Here is a 16,329-nt window from a genome sequence, read left to right on the forward strand (position 1 = left end):
GGACTGTTGAATAGATAGACGGTGGGTGAATGGAAGGATGAATGGATCCATAAATGGAGAGATGGAGAGATGGCAGCATGAGTAGATGGAGAGATAAATAAATAAGTAGATGCATGGATGGATGGATGGGTGGATGAGTAGATGGGTGGATGGATGAACTGATAAATGGATAGGTGAACAGATAGGTGTCTAGGTAGATAGATTGATAGTTGAATGGAAGGATGGATGGATTAATAAATGAGTGGTTGGATTAGTGTGAACTGTTGAGTGGATAGATGGGTATATGGACGGTTGGGTGGATACATGGCTAACAATACCAAATCCCAGTGACCAATGGGAGTCGGGCACTGGAAATGGAAACACCACAAGTGCACAGGTCCCCGGGTGGAGAACATTCTCACCAGGTCATTCCCACTGGCAATAGACAGGGAGAGTGGGGAGTGGCCACTCCACAGCAGGTTAGGATTTGCTCTGTGAGACAGAAGGAGCTGGACGACGTCCTTGGCACACTGGGTAGGTAGAAAGGCAGAAGCATGATGGTTAGAGAGTGCCCCACTGCCCAGGAGTACCTGACAATCATCACAAATCTAAATGCCATAAGTCAGGTTAGTTACTCAACTGCTACACACTCCAGCCCAGCACCTTGCCTGGCACACAGAAAGTACTCTGTAATAAAATCTGGACAATCAGATAAGTGGAGGAGTGAATGGGTAGATAGATCTTCAAACTGAGATGTTTTTTGAAACAGTCATCATTTCCATAAGACATTGAGGCATAAACTGGGGTATAGTTTGCTTTCAACGGACAGGGGACAGTTAAGACCACATGACCATCTAGCAGGACGCGGCACATACCAGAGATGACTGAAGGAGCACCTCCTTCACCAGGGCTCAGGCATCTCACAGAAACCTCAGTGTAAATCACCCCAGAGCCTCTGGCTGAATGAGGTGGCTTACATTTGCAGTCCCAGCATATTGGGAGGCCAAGGTGGGAGGATTCTTTGAGCCCAGACGTTCAAGGCTACAGTGAGCTATGATTGGACCACTGCACACCAGCCTGGGCAACAGCTTCAGCTGAGGCAGGGAATTTCTTCCCTGGAAGGGGGGCCCATGCTTGCCCTCTTTACCTTTCTGCCCTTCTCCCCCAGGATCCCTCTGCTTTCCTATTAGCTCAGAAGCCAGCAACATTCTTGCTCCCCTTTGGGAAATACCTGTTTTGCAACCCTCAGCTTCTCTCTTCTCTTCTTGTCTTGGAAGTGTTCTTGGGGAGCTGCCCTTTGTAGCTCCTATTCCTCCCACCAAGAACTCCTCTTAGGTCTAGCTCCCACACTGTCCAGTGAGGCTGCTTCCTCCATGTGTGGCAGACCCACAGCTGGCTGGCCCAGCCTCTGTGCCCCTCTCTTTCCCGCCAGCACCCCTGGCCAGGCCAGTGAGGAGCCAGAACAAGTCTGCTGAGGGCCTAGTGGGAAAGCATCCCCTCCTTCCTCTCCCTGCTGGAATGCAGATGCAATGGCTGAACTGCTGCAACCCTCATGACCTCAGCACTATGGTGATCTGTCCTCTACCTTATGATAGAGTCACAGTCAATATTTGCTAACCCTAATTTCCCATAACTCTTCCAAATCCACAAGCAGTAGAAAGGCTGCAGTACCTGAGTGGAAAAGCACTGTGATAAGCCCAGGCCTTGCACAGAGTGGCCAGGGCTCTGGCCAGCTGCCTTCTTGTAGTTGTGCCGCCCCCATTCCGAATGTGGGTTCGTGGCACCCAGGTGGTTCTGGTCAGGGTGGTGACCCTGTCCCTAACAAGGCCCCCAGGGTACCTGCTCCCTCTCCCCTTCCCCCAGGACGACTTTGACCAGGAATGTTCTAAGCCCTGGTCCCTCACAGCACCATCCACAGGCCCGCTCTCATATACGTGGCACTCCCTCATTTGTGCCCTCACACTCTGTGTGTCCAGACCACACAAGTGCTGCAGGCCCAGGGTCATCGTTTCCATCTTATGGGATGGTAACCTGAGGCTCAGCTGGCTATGTGCTGAGCCTCCCGCCCTCTTGCCCTGCCTGGCTTTGCCCAGGTTTCAGGTGGTCACACACACACCCCACAGCCCTGGGCTCACCCTGCTGTTGCCTTCGCGCCCACAGGCCATGTGCAAGGCCGTCCTGCCTCCCTCCTCTGGGATGGACGAGTATGCACTGTAGTAGGCACTGGGCGGGCCTGGCTCATTGCTAAGCTTCATGCTTGAGGACAGTAGGTCCAGCTGTGTGCAAAAGCAGGTCAATATTGTCACCTGGGCCCCTGTCAAGTGCCCAAAGACCTGTCACCTGCGGGCAGAGCAGGCCCCAGACCCCAGGAAGCCGCACCGGGGGCATATGAGCACCCTCCTCGGACCGCAGGCCTGGGGCACATTGCGGGAGACTGGCCTGAGTGCTGACACACAACCTCCGTGTGCCTGTCACCCAGGTTGGTCAGAGACATTTTGTGGCCTCCCCTCATGTGTCTCCCACACAGTAAGCTGTGCAGGCCACGTCCCCACACATGTGCCCATATCCAACAGTTTCTGCTGCATGCCAGGGCTGGCCCCGGCTGTGTGGGGTTCCGCTCCTGGTGGGGAAGGAAGACAGGGCTCACAGCCCAGGCCCAGGGGTCTTTTGGAGTATGGCAAGGCCAGGAAGTCTCACGGCTGAGGGGGCTTTCGAGCTGACCTTGCCAGTGGGGTGCAGAGGCCATGGTAGTGTAGACACAGCCCAGCCAATTACCCTACTCCTTCCTCAGGATGCCTGAGCCCTGATCCCACTCACTGCCCAACCTCGCAGGCCTCTACCTCTGCTCCCGGGACCACTGCAGCATCCCTGGAAGACCCCTAGGACAGCCAGCCTGCCTGCCCTGCTCCCTCCAGCCAGGCACTGCCAGGCAGGTGTCACCTGCTCAACCACAGCCTGAGGGTTCCAGGGGCTGTGCAGCACCATGGCCCAGGCCCCCAGTCTTGGGCTGTTCCTGCCCCCTTGTCCACGTGAACACAGTGCTAGTCAACAGAAAGGAGCCAAGTCCTCTCCCTGAGGACAGAAGACCACATACCACCCCACTGCCCTCAACATAGGCCAAGGGCGACCAGTGCCCCAACTATAGCCCACCCCATGCCTGGCACTTACTGAGCTCAGAGCCCACTCGAGGAGCCAGGCATTGGGTCCCACTCAGGGCTCTGCCTCCTCAGAGAATAGCAGGTGAGAGGCCAAAGGGACACAGAGGGGGCTTTGAGGGATGGCCAGGACAGGAGGGTGAGACAGTGGGCAGGGCAGGCTGGGCTTTACTGGAGAAGGCACCAAGGACATACTGGAAATCCCTCTGTCCATGAAGAGGAAGCTTCTGAAAAGCATGAGGGGCCCCCGGCTGAGCTGCTTGAATGAGCAGGTCTTTAACTCGTTTAATTAGTTGGTTTTGGTCTCTTGATCTCAAAATAAACTTGTCATCTGGGTGGATCATTCTGGACCTGCCCTGGCTCTGTGCCCCACACAGGAGGGGCCAGACGTGCTCAGTGCCACCCGTCTGAAGGGGACTCCTCAGCCTAGCCACGCCCCCACTCCCTTCCACCTGCTATAAGACCGTGCACCTTGCCCGGCTTGTAGATGTGGTCCTGGTCAGCCGCTTTGGCGTCCACGTCAGTGATGGCATGCAGCAGTAGCTCCGTGATCTTGACGCCCTCCTCCCCGGGAAGGGCAGCAGCGATGTGCAGTGGTGTCAGGGCCCCCAGCTGCAGAGGGAAGGCAGGGATGGGGAGGCAGGTGAGCTCCCTGGGAGGCCCAGATGCCAGGGACCGGCTGCCTACTTGTTCCTGTACCTGAGAGTAGATGGCACCCTCTCACCCTCGCCAGCCCCAGGACCTGCAGGACAAGGGGCCTTGACAGCAGTGGCAGACAAGTGCCCACTAGCAAATAAACAGCCTGCAAGCTCTTGACATGCCTCAAAATCCACATGCCCTTTCCCCAAGACACCCACCTGCCTGGGCCACAGGTAGGAATGCGGGGCCTGAGCTGTGTGACTTTAAACCAACTGTCCACATGCTCCTCTAAGAAAAGTGCCTTCCTGTTCCAGCTGTCCTGGTTCGGATGCCCCAGACTGACAGTGCACAGTTGCTGACTGGCCTCCTGACTCCAGCCCCTGACCTATCAGTTTTCTAGCCACAGTTAACCTCTAGCAGTCAGGTGAGAGTGCCCATGGAGGACAGCTCCAAGCACCCAGCACAGAGTTGGTTAGAGGCACCTGGCCCTGGGAGGCAGCCCAGTCAACTCGAGAGCCCAGTCAGAGAAGGCAGAAAGCCATGTTCCAGGTGGACTCCTCCCAGCCTGTACCCTCAGCCCTGCCCCCTAAACTGTGACCTTGCTAAGGCAGGAAGGCCCCTCAGAGAACACCCAGGAGGCCTCTCTGGGGGTGGAGGTAGACAGGCCTGAAAGGCAGGAAGAATGACCAGTAGGAGGACCAGTCAGATGGACTTGAGATAGCAGCCAGTGACCTCACAGGGCTGCCCACCTCCCCTGCTAGCAACCTGGGGGACCCAGAGGCCAGAGCAGGTCCTGCAGGTGGAGTGTGAGTCCCAGCAGCCAGGGAACAGGCCCCGGGTCACCCCATATGGCCCAATACTCACAGCTGTGAGCAAGACCCTGGCTCCAGACTCAGCACTCAGACAGAGGTGCACAGCGGGAGGAGCCCCACCACATGGCCAGGACCCAGCAGACCTGACCTGGGCACTGACACCAGAGGGGCTCAGACCCAGCGGCCGGGCAGCACATTCCACCCTGCAGGAGCTGCCACCAGGTATTGGAGAGGCGTAAGACAGAGTTGTCAAGCCTAAGCATTGAAATCACGGCAACAACAATTGAGCTAAATAGCAGGAAGACTCAGCTGAGGGTGGATCCAGAGACAAGAGATAAGTAAGCTGAAAAAGTTTCCCAAGATAGAGCAGGACAAAAAAATAGAAAACATTCTCTGGAAACAAAGCTTAGGCGACATCTTGGAGAGATTCAGAGTTCTACTGTCCATCAAGTGAGATCTTCAGAAGGACAATAGAGAGAAGATTACAGAAAGAAATACTCAAGACATAATGTAAGAAAACTTCACAGATCCGAAGCTCTGGCCCAGGGCCGAGTAAGACTGTCCTGCAAAGATGTGGGTCAGGTGAGTGCTCACTTCTCATTAAATCACTTCCACAGAGGCTGGAAGACAGCACAGCCTCACCTACAGCGTCCCAAGGGAAAACGATATGAATCCAGCTGAGGCAGTATTCAAGCAAGAGCATAAAACAATGACATTTTCAGCAGTATGAGACAGTTGCCAAGCACAGACCCTCTCAGCAAGGATGATCAGAGGCTGCTCTACAGAGAGCACAAGGAATCCAGGAGGGGTCATGAGATGCAAACCCACCCACACACAGGCAACCCCAAGGGCTGCCAGGCGGGTGATGCTGGCAGCTGAGTGCTGGGCCACACAGAGGGGAGAGGCTGCAGAGAAGGCTCCCAGTTCTCTCACTCTCATGTATGAGATCCCCCTGAGAACAGATGTATAGTCAGAGTCTAGAGAAAATGTGGTTGTACCCAACCTGAAATACAGGCATTCTGTCCCTAAGGGCCAAGACTCTAACATGGGGGCTCTGAAATGTGGGCCATGTTTTAAGAAGTAAACCTGGTGAGAACAGACTATGCGCCTGGCACTAATGTCAACGACCAGTTGGAAACATTTACACACTGAACCACTCTTTGGATTTCCCAGGCATTCTAGAAAAACGAGAAGCAGCCACAGAACTCCTGCTCTGCTACAGCTGAAGTCACCATGCCCAGTGCACCTGGACAGTGCGGCAGAGCTACAAGGGCCCCCAGCACCCCAAGTGTGATGGGCAGTGTCTCACTTTATTCACGGCACCTTGGTCTAAAGAAAGATGCCAATAACATCAGCTGTCCATCCACTGGGGCCCATGAATGAATTGCTATCTAAATCCAATGAAATGCATACAGCTGTACCCCCAAAAAAACAAAGATAGGAGACTATGCACTGGCCTAAAGGGCTCCCCAAGATACATGGCTTATGCTAAAACCAAAAACCAAAGCACAGCAGAGTGCACAGGGCGTGCAGGGGGCACCGCCCAGGAGCCTTGGGGCGCAGGCTGAGAGCCCTTCTCCACACTCCTGGAGTCCTGAAGAGTAGTGTGGGGCTGTTTCATTTATGTTTGGCACCAGCTAATCCACAGCACACGTCACGTGAATGGCCAGGAGCCATTCACTAAAAACGTTTAGTTTTTACTTATCCTACACTTTACAACTGTGCGTGCATTTCCAGGACAGCATGTTAATGTCTCCACTGCAGAGCCCACCCTGCCCCTGCCCCTGCTAGGGTGGCCACAGCACAAGCCCTGCAGGACCTGCCTCAGGCTGAATGAGTCCTCCCCCAGGTCCAGACACTGAGACCTGAAGGCCTCTGGTGGTTATGAGGAGGGGCCTTGGGAGGTGGTGGGCACAGGGCCACGCCCTCTCAGGAGAGGCTAGTGCAGCCTCCTGCTCTGTGAGCACATGATGCCCTACCCTGCAGAGGACACGGCATCAAGGTGCTGTCCAAGAAGCAGAGAGCAGCCTCCACCAGATGCCTTGATCTCGAACTTCCCAGCCTCCAGAGCTGGGAGGAAATACATTCCTGTTCATAAATCACCCAGGCCTAGATATTTAGCTGAGGCAGCACAGACAGACTAAAATAGACCTTCAGAAACCAGAACATCCCAAGTCCTAAAGCAGATGCTGGCAGAGGCCGCCCCATGCCTGGAGGTGGAGCAGGCAGTGCCTGGGGTAAGGACACTGCCCTCCAGTGCCCAGGTGTGGCCCTGTGTGATGGCTATGCTGGCCCCAGAAGCTTCTCAGCCTGCGCCCAGGGAGGAGAGGGCATTTTCACACAGCCCAACCTACTCAAATAGCTTAATGTAGAAAAACCTTCCCTCTGAAAGATGAGCATGTCAGTGATGCATCCTGGTGGGAATAATGGGTGGACGGACAAAGGAAGAAACTAAGGACGTCTGGGCCAAGTTTAGCCACTGTGACCTTAGCCAGAATCAAGGACAGAGCTCAATCAGTAAGCGTGAAACATGAAATTATCATAGGTCTTAATCAGAAATTCTATTTTCAGCATAACCGTACACTCAGAAGGCTGGAGCTACATTCTAGCAAAGCAGCCTAGGGGGTGAGACCGCCTGCCCTCAGGCATAAGAGCACAAGCCTGGTGCCCAGAGAGCTTCCAAACTACGCCTTCAACAGGGCTTAAACGGCTGATTGGACATGTTTACACAACCAGACAAGAAAAAGTGAATTTCACAGCTAAGTGGCCTGGGCACCTTGCCAATGTGTGACGCACCTCTTCTGGGGCACCCGAAGGTGGCCCTGATGCCAGATTATGCCATCCATCTGTTCACATCTGGATGTGGCCTGGACACCTGACACATGATCCTGGTGATTCAGGCTGGATCTCGATTTAGGGAAGTGACTGTGGCCCTTCAAGATGCCAAGGCAGTGAGTCCACAGCAAGTCTGCGAAAGCTCTAGCCTTTCTTCTCCCTTCAAAGAACTGGCACCCAGTGCGAGTTAACTTAAGAGCAAAGTCCCAGCATGTTCTGGCTAAACACTGAGTGTCACCTCAGGGTGGGGAGAAGCGTCCCTCAGGAAGGCCACAGCCTCCCTCTGTGGGCAGGTACAGGGGTTCACGCTTTCTTTAGAAAAAAATATAAAATCACATCCATGTGTCTCTCCCCTTTAAAGAAAACCTGTTTCTTTCTCAGCTATACAACTTCCTGGCTGTTGATAGATAGAAGGTCGATGCCAGAGCCCTCTGCCACGCCCTGCAGGTGGCTGCCCCTGCCTCCCAAACCCAGGTCACCTTCTGGACACTGGGAGACACTCTACAAACTCTATAGGGCACAAGGCACTGTGACAACTAAACCAGCTTGCAGGGCCTACCTGGTGACACCTCTGTAGCGGGGCCCAGGACCAGCCCCAGGCCCAGGAGCCCCATCCGGCCCCGACCTCTGCCAGCTCCTACCTTGTTGGGGAACCGGATGTCGGTCCTTGCCCTGTGCTCCAGCAGCAGCCGCACAGCATCCACGTCCCCGGCCTTGACAGCGAGAAACAGGACCTGCATGGGCACCTGGCACAGGTTGGGGTCGGCACCTCGCTGCAGCAGCAACCTGATGGTCCGCCACCTGTTTCTGCGCCTGGGGGAGAAGTGGGACATTGTCACTGCCTGGTCACAGCCTCAGGGACAGTAGACCCCCAGGGACAGGCAGGGAAGTGGTGGGGGTGGGGATGTGTGGGAGGGTGCTGTGTGGTGTGTGTGCTACAAACCACACACACACACACACACACACACACGCCCCACATGCACTACACCGTACACACACCACACACTCAGGGGACAGGCAGTGAGATGTGAGCCTCAGCAGAGACCAGGTAGGTGGGCAGAGCCAGACAGCCCTACGGGCAGTGCCTGTAGGAAGGCAGAGGTGGGGCTGTGGGACTTGCTGGTGAGGACCAGGTGGAATTGAGACTGGCCTGGTAGGCAGAGCAGGCATAGGGTCTGGCGGCCCCTTGACCCCACAACCGTGCAGGGCCGGGCCAGGGCAGACAGGAGGCAGTGGGGACAGGAGATCAGCCTAGCGAAGCAGGTCTCAAAGCCCCTGTTCTCAGGACCCCTTTCTGCTGTGAGGACCCAAAGAGCTTTGTCTATGAGGTTCTGTACCTATGTGAGCCAGCTGGCTGAGAGCTGGCTGTGGGCCCCATCTGCTGCAGTTTGCTGTGCTGGGCCAAGTGGATGGAGGCAATCAGCCTCCACAGATGCGAGCCCAGAAGGATGAGCAATATTTGAATGGTCTTTTCAGATAATTGTGGGTGTTCTCACTTGATGGCAGGTGAGAACTAGAGACCAGGGTGGTTTAGTTCACTGCCACATGGAACTTGGAACCACATCAAGGAGCTGCCTGTGCTTGGCTACGTTAAAACCTCTGGTCGCCTCTAAGGGATCTTCACCCCTTGAAACATTTTTCCACATCAGAACTCGTTTATATGGGAAATATTTTGCTCTCAGGTACACACAGATGTCCCCGGTGTTGGCAAAGTCTCTAGACGTCCAAAACTCAAGATTAAAGAAGCAATGAAGGTTTTGGCAACGGATAAAGTGTCCAAAATGCTAATTTTCACTTGGAAACACAAATGTTAAAGGCTGCAATATCACCAGATGTTTTCCTTAAAGGAACAGGCTACGTTCAGAAGAATGAACAACCCTGGTGTGACTATGGTGTTGGTCTTTTGATCAAAAATGGTGTATGTGTTTGGGGGGTGAATTCCGCCAGCTGCTCCTGCCTGGGGCAGGGTTTCCTGAGAGAGCTGTGGTGCTCCAGCCTACAGGAGATGTCCTTCCCATCTCTCATCACATAGAGCATTAGATAAGTGTGTACACAGGGGAAGAGGCCCCTCCTGGAGAGAGAGGCAGTGCCCCCTGGGAGGGCTGCAGCTCCCTCTGTGGGCCCATTCTCTGCACCATCAGCAATGTTAGCACCATGAAGAGGCTGTGAACATTCAAAATTATTCTGAAAATTATTTCAGCCTGGCAGAACCCTGAAAAGGTCTTGGACCCCTCAGGGTACACAAGCCATTTGCTGAGACGCACTCGTCTAGATGTGGGGTTCACATGCAGGTGTCACTCACACATGCCATGGCTAGGACTCCCCAACACGGGCCACCCTGAGGCTCCATAGAGACTACACAGCCAGAGCCACAGCCAGGCCAGGTCAAGACAGCATGGAGAGTGGATTCTCCCACAGGCATTCCCCACAGGCCTGGTCAGAGTGTGGGGCCGCTGACCCAGTGGACACACAAGCACCCAGACACACATCTCTAGAAACATGGCCCCAGTACTACAGGGAAGTGACATGGGTCCACCGAATATATGATTCACTCCTACAGGTGACCCTCCACCCCACCAGCCCATGGGGCAGTGACTAACTCAACCATGGACAGTGCCATTCTTCTCATAGTCCCCTTGTCGAAGCCTGTGGAGCCACACAGGGCATGGGCCTGCAGCATGCTATAGGCCTGGGCACCCTTCTCCAGCAGGCCGTGGGACAGGTCGATGGACAAGTTGCACACACAGACATTGGACTCGAAGTGCGTCTCGTTACTGTGCAGGGTGCTCTTGTCCACGTTCCCCAGTGTGTCCTCCAGCCCTTTCTCCACATTGCAGGTGCTGCCCTTAGCTAATGAGGCGTCCCTGGTCTGAAAGCTGTTCTTCAGGTCTGGGGACTCCCTGGAATGCTGGATGCCCTGGTACAGGCTGCCATCCTCGTTGCCCAGGACCTGCTTTGGCTCAAAGCTACACGCCTCACGGTAGAGACATTCCAGGCTCGTCTTAGCAAAGGAGTACTTAATGTCTGAAATGGCTTGGAGTTTCGAGGGCTCCTTCAGAAAGTGCAAAAAAACTGTCATTAGAAGAAAGAAGCACTCAGAGTGACAGCCCCCTCCAACAGTCTCCAGAACACCCAGACTAAGACCAGAACCATTGTGAGACAGCCTTTCCTCAAACCCTCAAAGAAAAAAAGACACATCTGTGAGGTCACCCCATAGGGCTGCCAAGCCCATGAACGGGGCCCATCCCAGACCAAGGCCTGCCGTGCATATGAAGGGGTCACTGGGAAAAGGCCACAGAGTATCTCACTAACAATCTTTATGCTGATTACAGGTGGAAATAACTGCATGTTGGATACATTCGGATACATAAAATACACATGTACCATTAAAATTAATTTCACCTCCTTTACTTTGTCTTTTTTTTTTTTTTTTTTTTAGACAGAGCCTCAAGCTGTCCCCCTGGGTAGAGTGCCGTGGCATTACAGCTCACAGCAACCTCCAACTCCTGGGCTTAAGCGAGTCTCCTGCCTCCGCCTCCCAAGTAGCTGGGACCACAGACGCCCGCCACAACGCCTGGCTTTTTTTTTTGGTTGCAGCCATCATAGTTGTTTGGCGGGCCCGGGCTGGGGATTCGAACCCGCCACCTTAGGTGTACGTGGCTGGCGCCTTAGCCGGCTTTACTTTGTCTTAAAGTGGCTACTGGGAATTTTTAATCATACATTTTATTTGGCATTTCTCTCAGTGTGTTTCTGTTTGGAGCCACAGTCCCAAAAGTGTGACCCCTCACCTGAGTGTGACCTGTGACCACAAATGGCAGGCAGAGAGGGCTTGGGCACATCAGCCTTTCCATACCTCTGTCCCATGCTTGACCTTGTCCCCTCACCAAGCTCGAATGTGAGTGCCTGTGCCTGTGTTGTGGAAGGTCTGGCCAGGGATAACAGGATGCCAGGTGACCCTCCCCATACCTTACAAGGGGCCAGGTGCGTCCTGGCAAGTCTGGCCTTATCTCCCCCCAGATTCACTGTCACAGTGACATGTGAACCTGGGGGGAGCCTGGAGCTTTCACCTTGCATGAGCCTGGCCCACACAGGGGAAGGCAGTGGCTGGTGGACGTGTGGGCAAGGAGACCAAGGGACACACAGAGGACGGTAGGCAGTGCAGCAGCCAAGGGGCTAACCTGGGGCTCAGGCTCAGACTCAGCCTTCTCTGCGATGCTAGGCTTGAAGACCGTTGGGCCAGCAGCATCACCACCAGGAACCTGTTGGAAATGTGGATTCTCAGGCCGCTGTGGGCCACCATGGCAGATGTCCTCTCCGCTCACTCACACACCCCTTTCCCGCACAGCACGGCTTAGCCCCGGTGGCTGTGCACGTGGCTCCCTGGGAACATGTGTCCCTCAGCCTAGTGCGAGGCACACAGGCTCTGTCCTTCCTGCTCCCTCCCTGCTGGCCTTGTCTTGCACTTCACCTTGCATGAGCCTGGCCCACACAGGGGAAGGCAGCGGCCGGTGGACGTGTGGGCAAGGAGACCAAGGGACACACAGAGGATGGTGGGCAGTGCAGCAGCCAAGGGGCTAACCTGGGTCTCAGGCTCAGACTTGGCCTTCTCTGCGACGCGGGGCTTGAAGACCCCAGACGGGTAGTACAGGAGGAAACACATGCTGAGTGGAGTGAGGCCCTCGTCTGTGCACTTGTTCACATCAGCCCCAAAGTCTAGCAGAAGGTTGACGATGTCACTGTGACAGTGAACCTGGAGGGAGATAAGGCCTGACTTGCCAGGATGCACCTGGCCCCTTGTAGGGTGAAGGGAGGGTCACCTGGCATCCCGCTGCCCCTGGCCAGGCCTTCCACAGCACAGGCACAGGCACTCACACTTGAGTTCAGTGAGGGGACAAAGTCAAGCATGGAGCAGAGGAATGGAAAGGCTGATGTGCCCAAGCCCTCTCTGCCTGCCATTTGTGGTCACAGGTCACACTTAGGTGAGGGGTTTTCTCTTGAACAGCAAGAAGCAGGTGTGGACATATCAGCACCTCTCATACCTCAGCTCCCCCACCCCCATAAGTGTGACCACCATGGGTGACCACTCCTGCAGGCACCTGCCAGGTGGGGCTGGGGGCTGGGCACTTACAGCAGCTGCAGCAAGCACAGTGTAGCCCTTCGAGTCAGCCACGTCAGCACTGGCAAAGTTGTCCCTCAGGATCCTATAAATCCAGTCGTGGTCCCCTTTCTCAGCCTTCAGGATCATCTCCTTAGAAAGCTGCTCCTTGGGCCCATGACGTGCAAAACCACTGCGGTTCCCCTGCAGGACAGCATCCATGTTCCAGCTATTGTGGGCCTTCTTGTTCCTGATAACATGAGAGGTATGAGGGGTTCAGACTGGGTGTTGGACACCCGACCCAACTGTAAGAAATGGCCCAGGGTAGACTGCTTCCCCTCCCTGCTCTGCCTGTCTTCGTTCCTCAGACCAGAGCCCTCCTTGCTGCCCACAGAGCTCCAGCTGCACCAGGCTGGTCATGGTCACCCTTGTTGCACATGGTAACAGGGACAGGCTGCCAGGAGGCAAAGATACCCAGGCTGACTGTCTGCTTCAGCAGGAGCATGAGAGCTTCGTGTCTGCTGGGAAATGAGCTCTCACAGCCCAGGCCTGGGTGGGAAGGAGGCTGGCATAAGGGCCCACATCTCAGCACCAAGCATCCACGTCCTGCCCTCTGCTCACTCAACTCTTCGCCTCTCTGAGTTGAGAACTCTTATTCACCATGCAACGCTGCAGCGTCCTCTGTGTACATAAACCCCCTTGTGACCAAGAACCTGTGGATTTATAGCAACTTCTATACTCGACAGTCATCAATGATTAGAGGATTAGTTGACATTTGCATGGTAGATGGGTGGATGGATAGGTGGGTAGATAGATGAATAGATAGGTGGATGGATGGATAGATGGATAGATGGAGGGATGGGTGGATGAGTGAGTGGCTGGATAGATGGCCTCACAGATGGAAAAGCAGCCACTGTACCCAGCAAATACGCGTTCTAAAACAGTTTATTGATATCTGAGGACAAAAAATATAAGCAGCTCTTCTTAGGTAGCCACAGACTTTCACCAGGTGGGTGAGGGGGTTCTTTGGAGACCAGAGAAAGGCCATCTTTTCATGCCACCATTGGAGAAGCCAGAGGCCTGGCAGTCCCCCACCCCGACCTTAACTCTGTTCCCACCCTTGGCTCTCAAGGCAGATCCTGCCTTAATACATAGTGGTGATAATAAACCCTTCTCTCCATGTCAACCCTGAGCGGTCAGGGCCACCAGCTACGACCTGCACAAGAGGAAACGGGCACAGCTCCCAGAGCCAGAACGTGCTCTCAACCCCATCTAGACTCTATCCCTGGCCACACAGGCCATTCAGGGGCACACACCAGCTGTGGGATGCTCACCAAGCAACCTCTTGACCATTCCTTCCCCACATGGAAGAGAGCCCCGCCTGGCTCACTTAATAAGGAAAGTGCTTTGACATTAATCCTGAGAGTTGCTCAGGCCCGTATCAGGGCCTGGTGGGGAGGACTTCAGGGCCCCGCCCCCCATACAGGTCTGTCCAGCAAAGGGGCATTGAATGGAGGAGAAAGATCAGACTGATCACCTGAACTTGTACGTCTGCTTCTGGATTCTGACCAACAAAGGGGTCTCATTTGTTATAAACCAGGGCTCTTCATCCTCAATGAATGGAGGGATGTCATTGGTGAAGATCCGGGCATCCAACTCTTGGCGGAAAGAGCACGTCATAGGCAAGTGGCAGCTGTCAGTTGAGTAGACGTGCATTTCCGGGGGTAGCGTCAGGTCATCGTTCAGAAGAAACCGCTTGTACTCATAGAAAAAGGGGTCCTGGTCCTCGTGCAGGTCCCACTCCATCCTCTCCTGGTCCGAGAGGTGGATTCTGGCAGGAGCGTGTGTGAGGAAGCAGGTGAGCTCTGGGAAGCTGCGCAGGGAGAAGCTGCCGGGCACCTCGGTGCACAGCTTGATCAGGTCCTGCCGGAACCACAGCCCCACGTCCTGGCTGCCATCAGGGTAGGTCTCCACACCTGGGCCAAACCGCTGGTCTGCTTTGTACAGTCCCTTCAGGAAAAATTCAGCAGGGCAAAAAGAGACCATTCAGCAGAGTGGCTCACTTTGGGACCTTTTTATTTTTTTTAATCAAAAGAAAACATATTCCTAAGAGATTTATCTGTCCATCCAGCAAACATTTGCTAAACTTAGTATGTGCGAGACTTGGGACAGAGACAGACCAAATGCTCCTTCCCTCCTGGGATGGGAAAGCAATTGTGTAAACACTGGATGTGTCAGTGAAGGGACAATGGGGAGAGTAGGGGTGGGAGACAGTGCTGCTAGAGCCGCCTGCGAGAAGAAGGGGACAAGCCTGAGGGTCTCAAGAGGAAAGCAGTTTTTTTCAGAGTCCAGCCCAGGCGGCCTGACAGATTAGGGCAGCAGGTCCGACAGAGAAGGGGGAGCAAGAAAAGGAGGAAGAGATAACCCTCCCTTCCCAGGAACCAGCAGAGCCAGCTGTTTGCTGGCCTGGTCATTTGGGCTGGGTGGTCTCCCTGCACAGTGTTCCCAGGAGGAACGCGGACTCAGGCAGGAGCAGCAGCTGCCCAGCATCAGCAGACCGCACAAAGGTGCCCCTTCCAGGGAGGTGCATCCCCTTGAGATGGCGTGGAGGGTGCCAGCAAGTCCCTGGGTGGGCAGAGGAAACCACACAGGCAGTAGCTCTGGTGCAGGGGCCAGAAACAGGAACAGCGGGGACGCTGGGCTCCCCAGTCATGCCCTGTGCCCATCGGGAAAGGGAAGGCTCCCACTCAGGCCCTCCCTCCACTCCCACCCAGCTGGGCATCTCTGGGCTGGCCACAGGGCCGGGGCTGGGCACTGGGTATGAGGCTTCCTGACACTGCCCTCGCCACAGGGACTGGCAGCCTGGACGAGGTGGCAGAGAAGGAAGAGAACAGGAGGCCTCACTGTGTAGAGGAGCTGGGGTGGAGGTGCAGGCAGGCCAGGAGGGGGCTGTGGGAACACCCTGGAAGCTTCAGAGTTATCAAGGCAGTGGAAAACAGCAAGGCAAGAAAAGTGGGCCGTGGGCAGAGAGCAGGCAAGGCCATGGCAAGGGCGACAGACGGCATCATGTCTAAAGAGGCCAACAGTGCCCTGAGGTCTAGGGTGAGGACAAGTCCTGAGGAAAGAATCTGAATGTCCTCAGAGATGCAGTCACAAACCTGTCACCAGAATCTATTAATAACAGCAAATAGTAATATCCCAAAGATTAAATAACAAAAGGCATGTCCACAGGCTGAGTATCACACAGGCCGTGAGAATTCTGTTCCTGGTTGCACTGATTTTTTTGCCAAACAATCCTACTCCTAGGAAGGCATCCCAAAGTCCACCAGCAGAACTCAGAGAGATTCAGGTGCAAGATCATCCCCCAAAGCACCACTCATTCAGCGAAGACCCTGGGACTATGGGAGGGTATGTTCCCAGGGTCGGCCTCCAAGACCACTAGAACTGCAGGTGAGGGCAGCACAGAGGAAAAAGGGATGTCCTCACACCTGTTCATGCTCTGTAAAGACAGAGATAAGCCCTGAACTGTGAACTCGGTCACCTGTGGCAAAGGAGAGACCAGGAGGGAGGAGAAAGGAATCAAAGCTGGAACTCCTCCTCTGGACAGAATGTGTTTTGTAGATTTGACTTTGGAATAATGTGAATTACTTGCATAATTACAAAACAAAATGAAACAGAGATTTAACAAATAGAATCCTCAGAAAGCAAGGGAACACAGCTCTATATCCAGATGGTAGATTGACCAGAGAGGAGTCGTCATATGGCTCCCAAGGCATGAGTCCACATCCCTGGGGATCAGCCTTGGAACAAAGAA

At 54.5% G+C, this 16,329-nt stretch overlaps 1 protein-coding gene across 1 annotated transcript in view; it reads right to left on the reverse strand.

Annotated features, from left to right (window-relative positions):
* The window catches only part of ANKMY1 (ankyrin repeat and MYND domain containing 1), a gene marked incomplete at its 5' end in the record, with an annotated part of 92,010 nt that overhangs the window by 59,245 nt on the left and 16,436 nt on the right, over positions 1-16,329 (reverse strand). Inside the window, 8 exons of the mRNA XM_012810401.1 lie at positions 402-509; positions 2,115-2,255; positions 3,606-3,746; positions 8,062-8,233; positions 10,021-10,472; positions 12,000-12,170; positions 12,549-12,765; positions 14,053-14,525. Of these exons, the coding sequence (XP_012665855.1) occupies positions 402-509; positions 2,115-2,255; positions 3,606-3,746; positions 8,062-8,233; positions 10,021-10,472; positions 12,000-12,170; positions 12,549-12,765; positions 14,053-14,525 (1,875 nt within the window). The remainder of the gene's footprint in view (positions 1-401; positions 510-2,114; positions 2,256-3,605; positions 3,747-8,061; positions 8,234-10,020; positions 10,473-11,999; positions 12,171-12,548; positions 12,766-14,052; positions 14,526-16,329) is intronic.

Source organism: Otolemur garnettii, unplaced genomic scaffold (genome assembly GCF_000181295.1).
Source record: "Otolemur garnettii isolate 467f Iridium unplaced genomic scaffold, OtoGar3 scaffold00133, whole genome shotgun sequence".
NCBI classification, from domain to species: domain Eukaryota; kingdom Metazoa; phylum Chordata; class Mammalia; order Primates; family Galagidae; genus Otolemur; species Otolemur garnettii.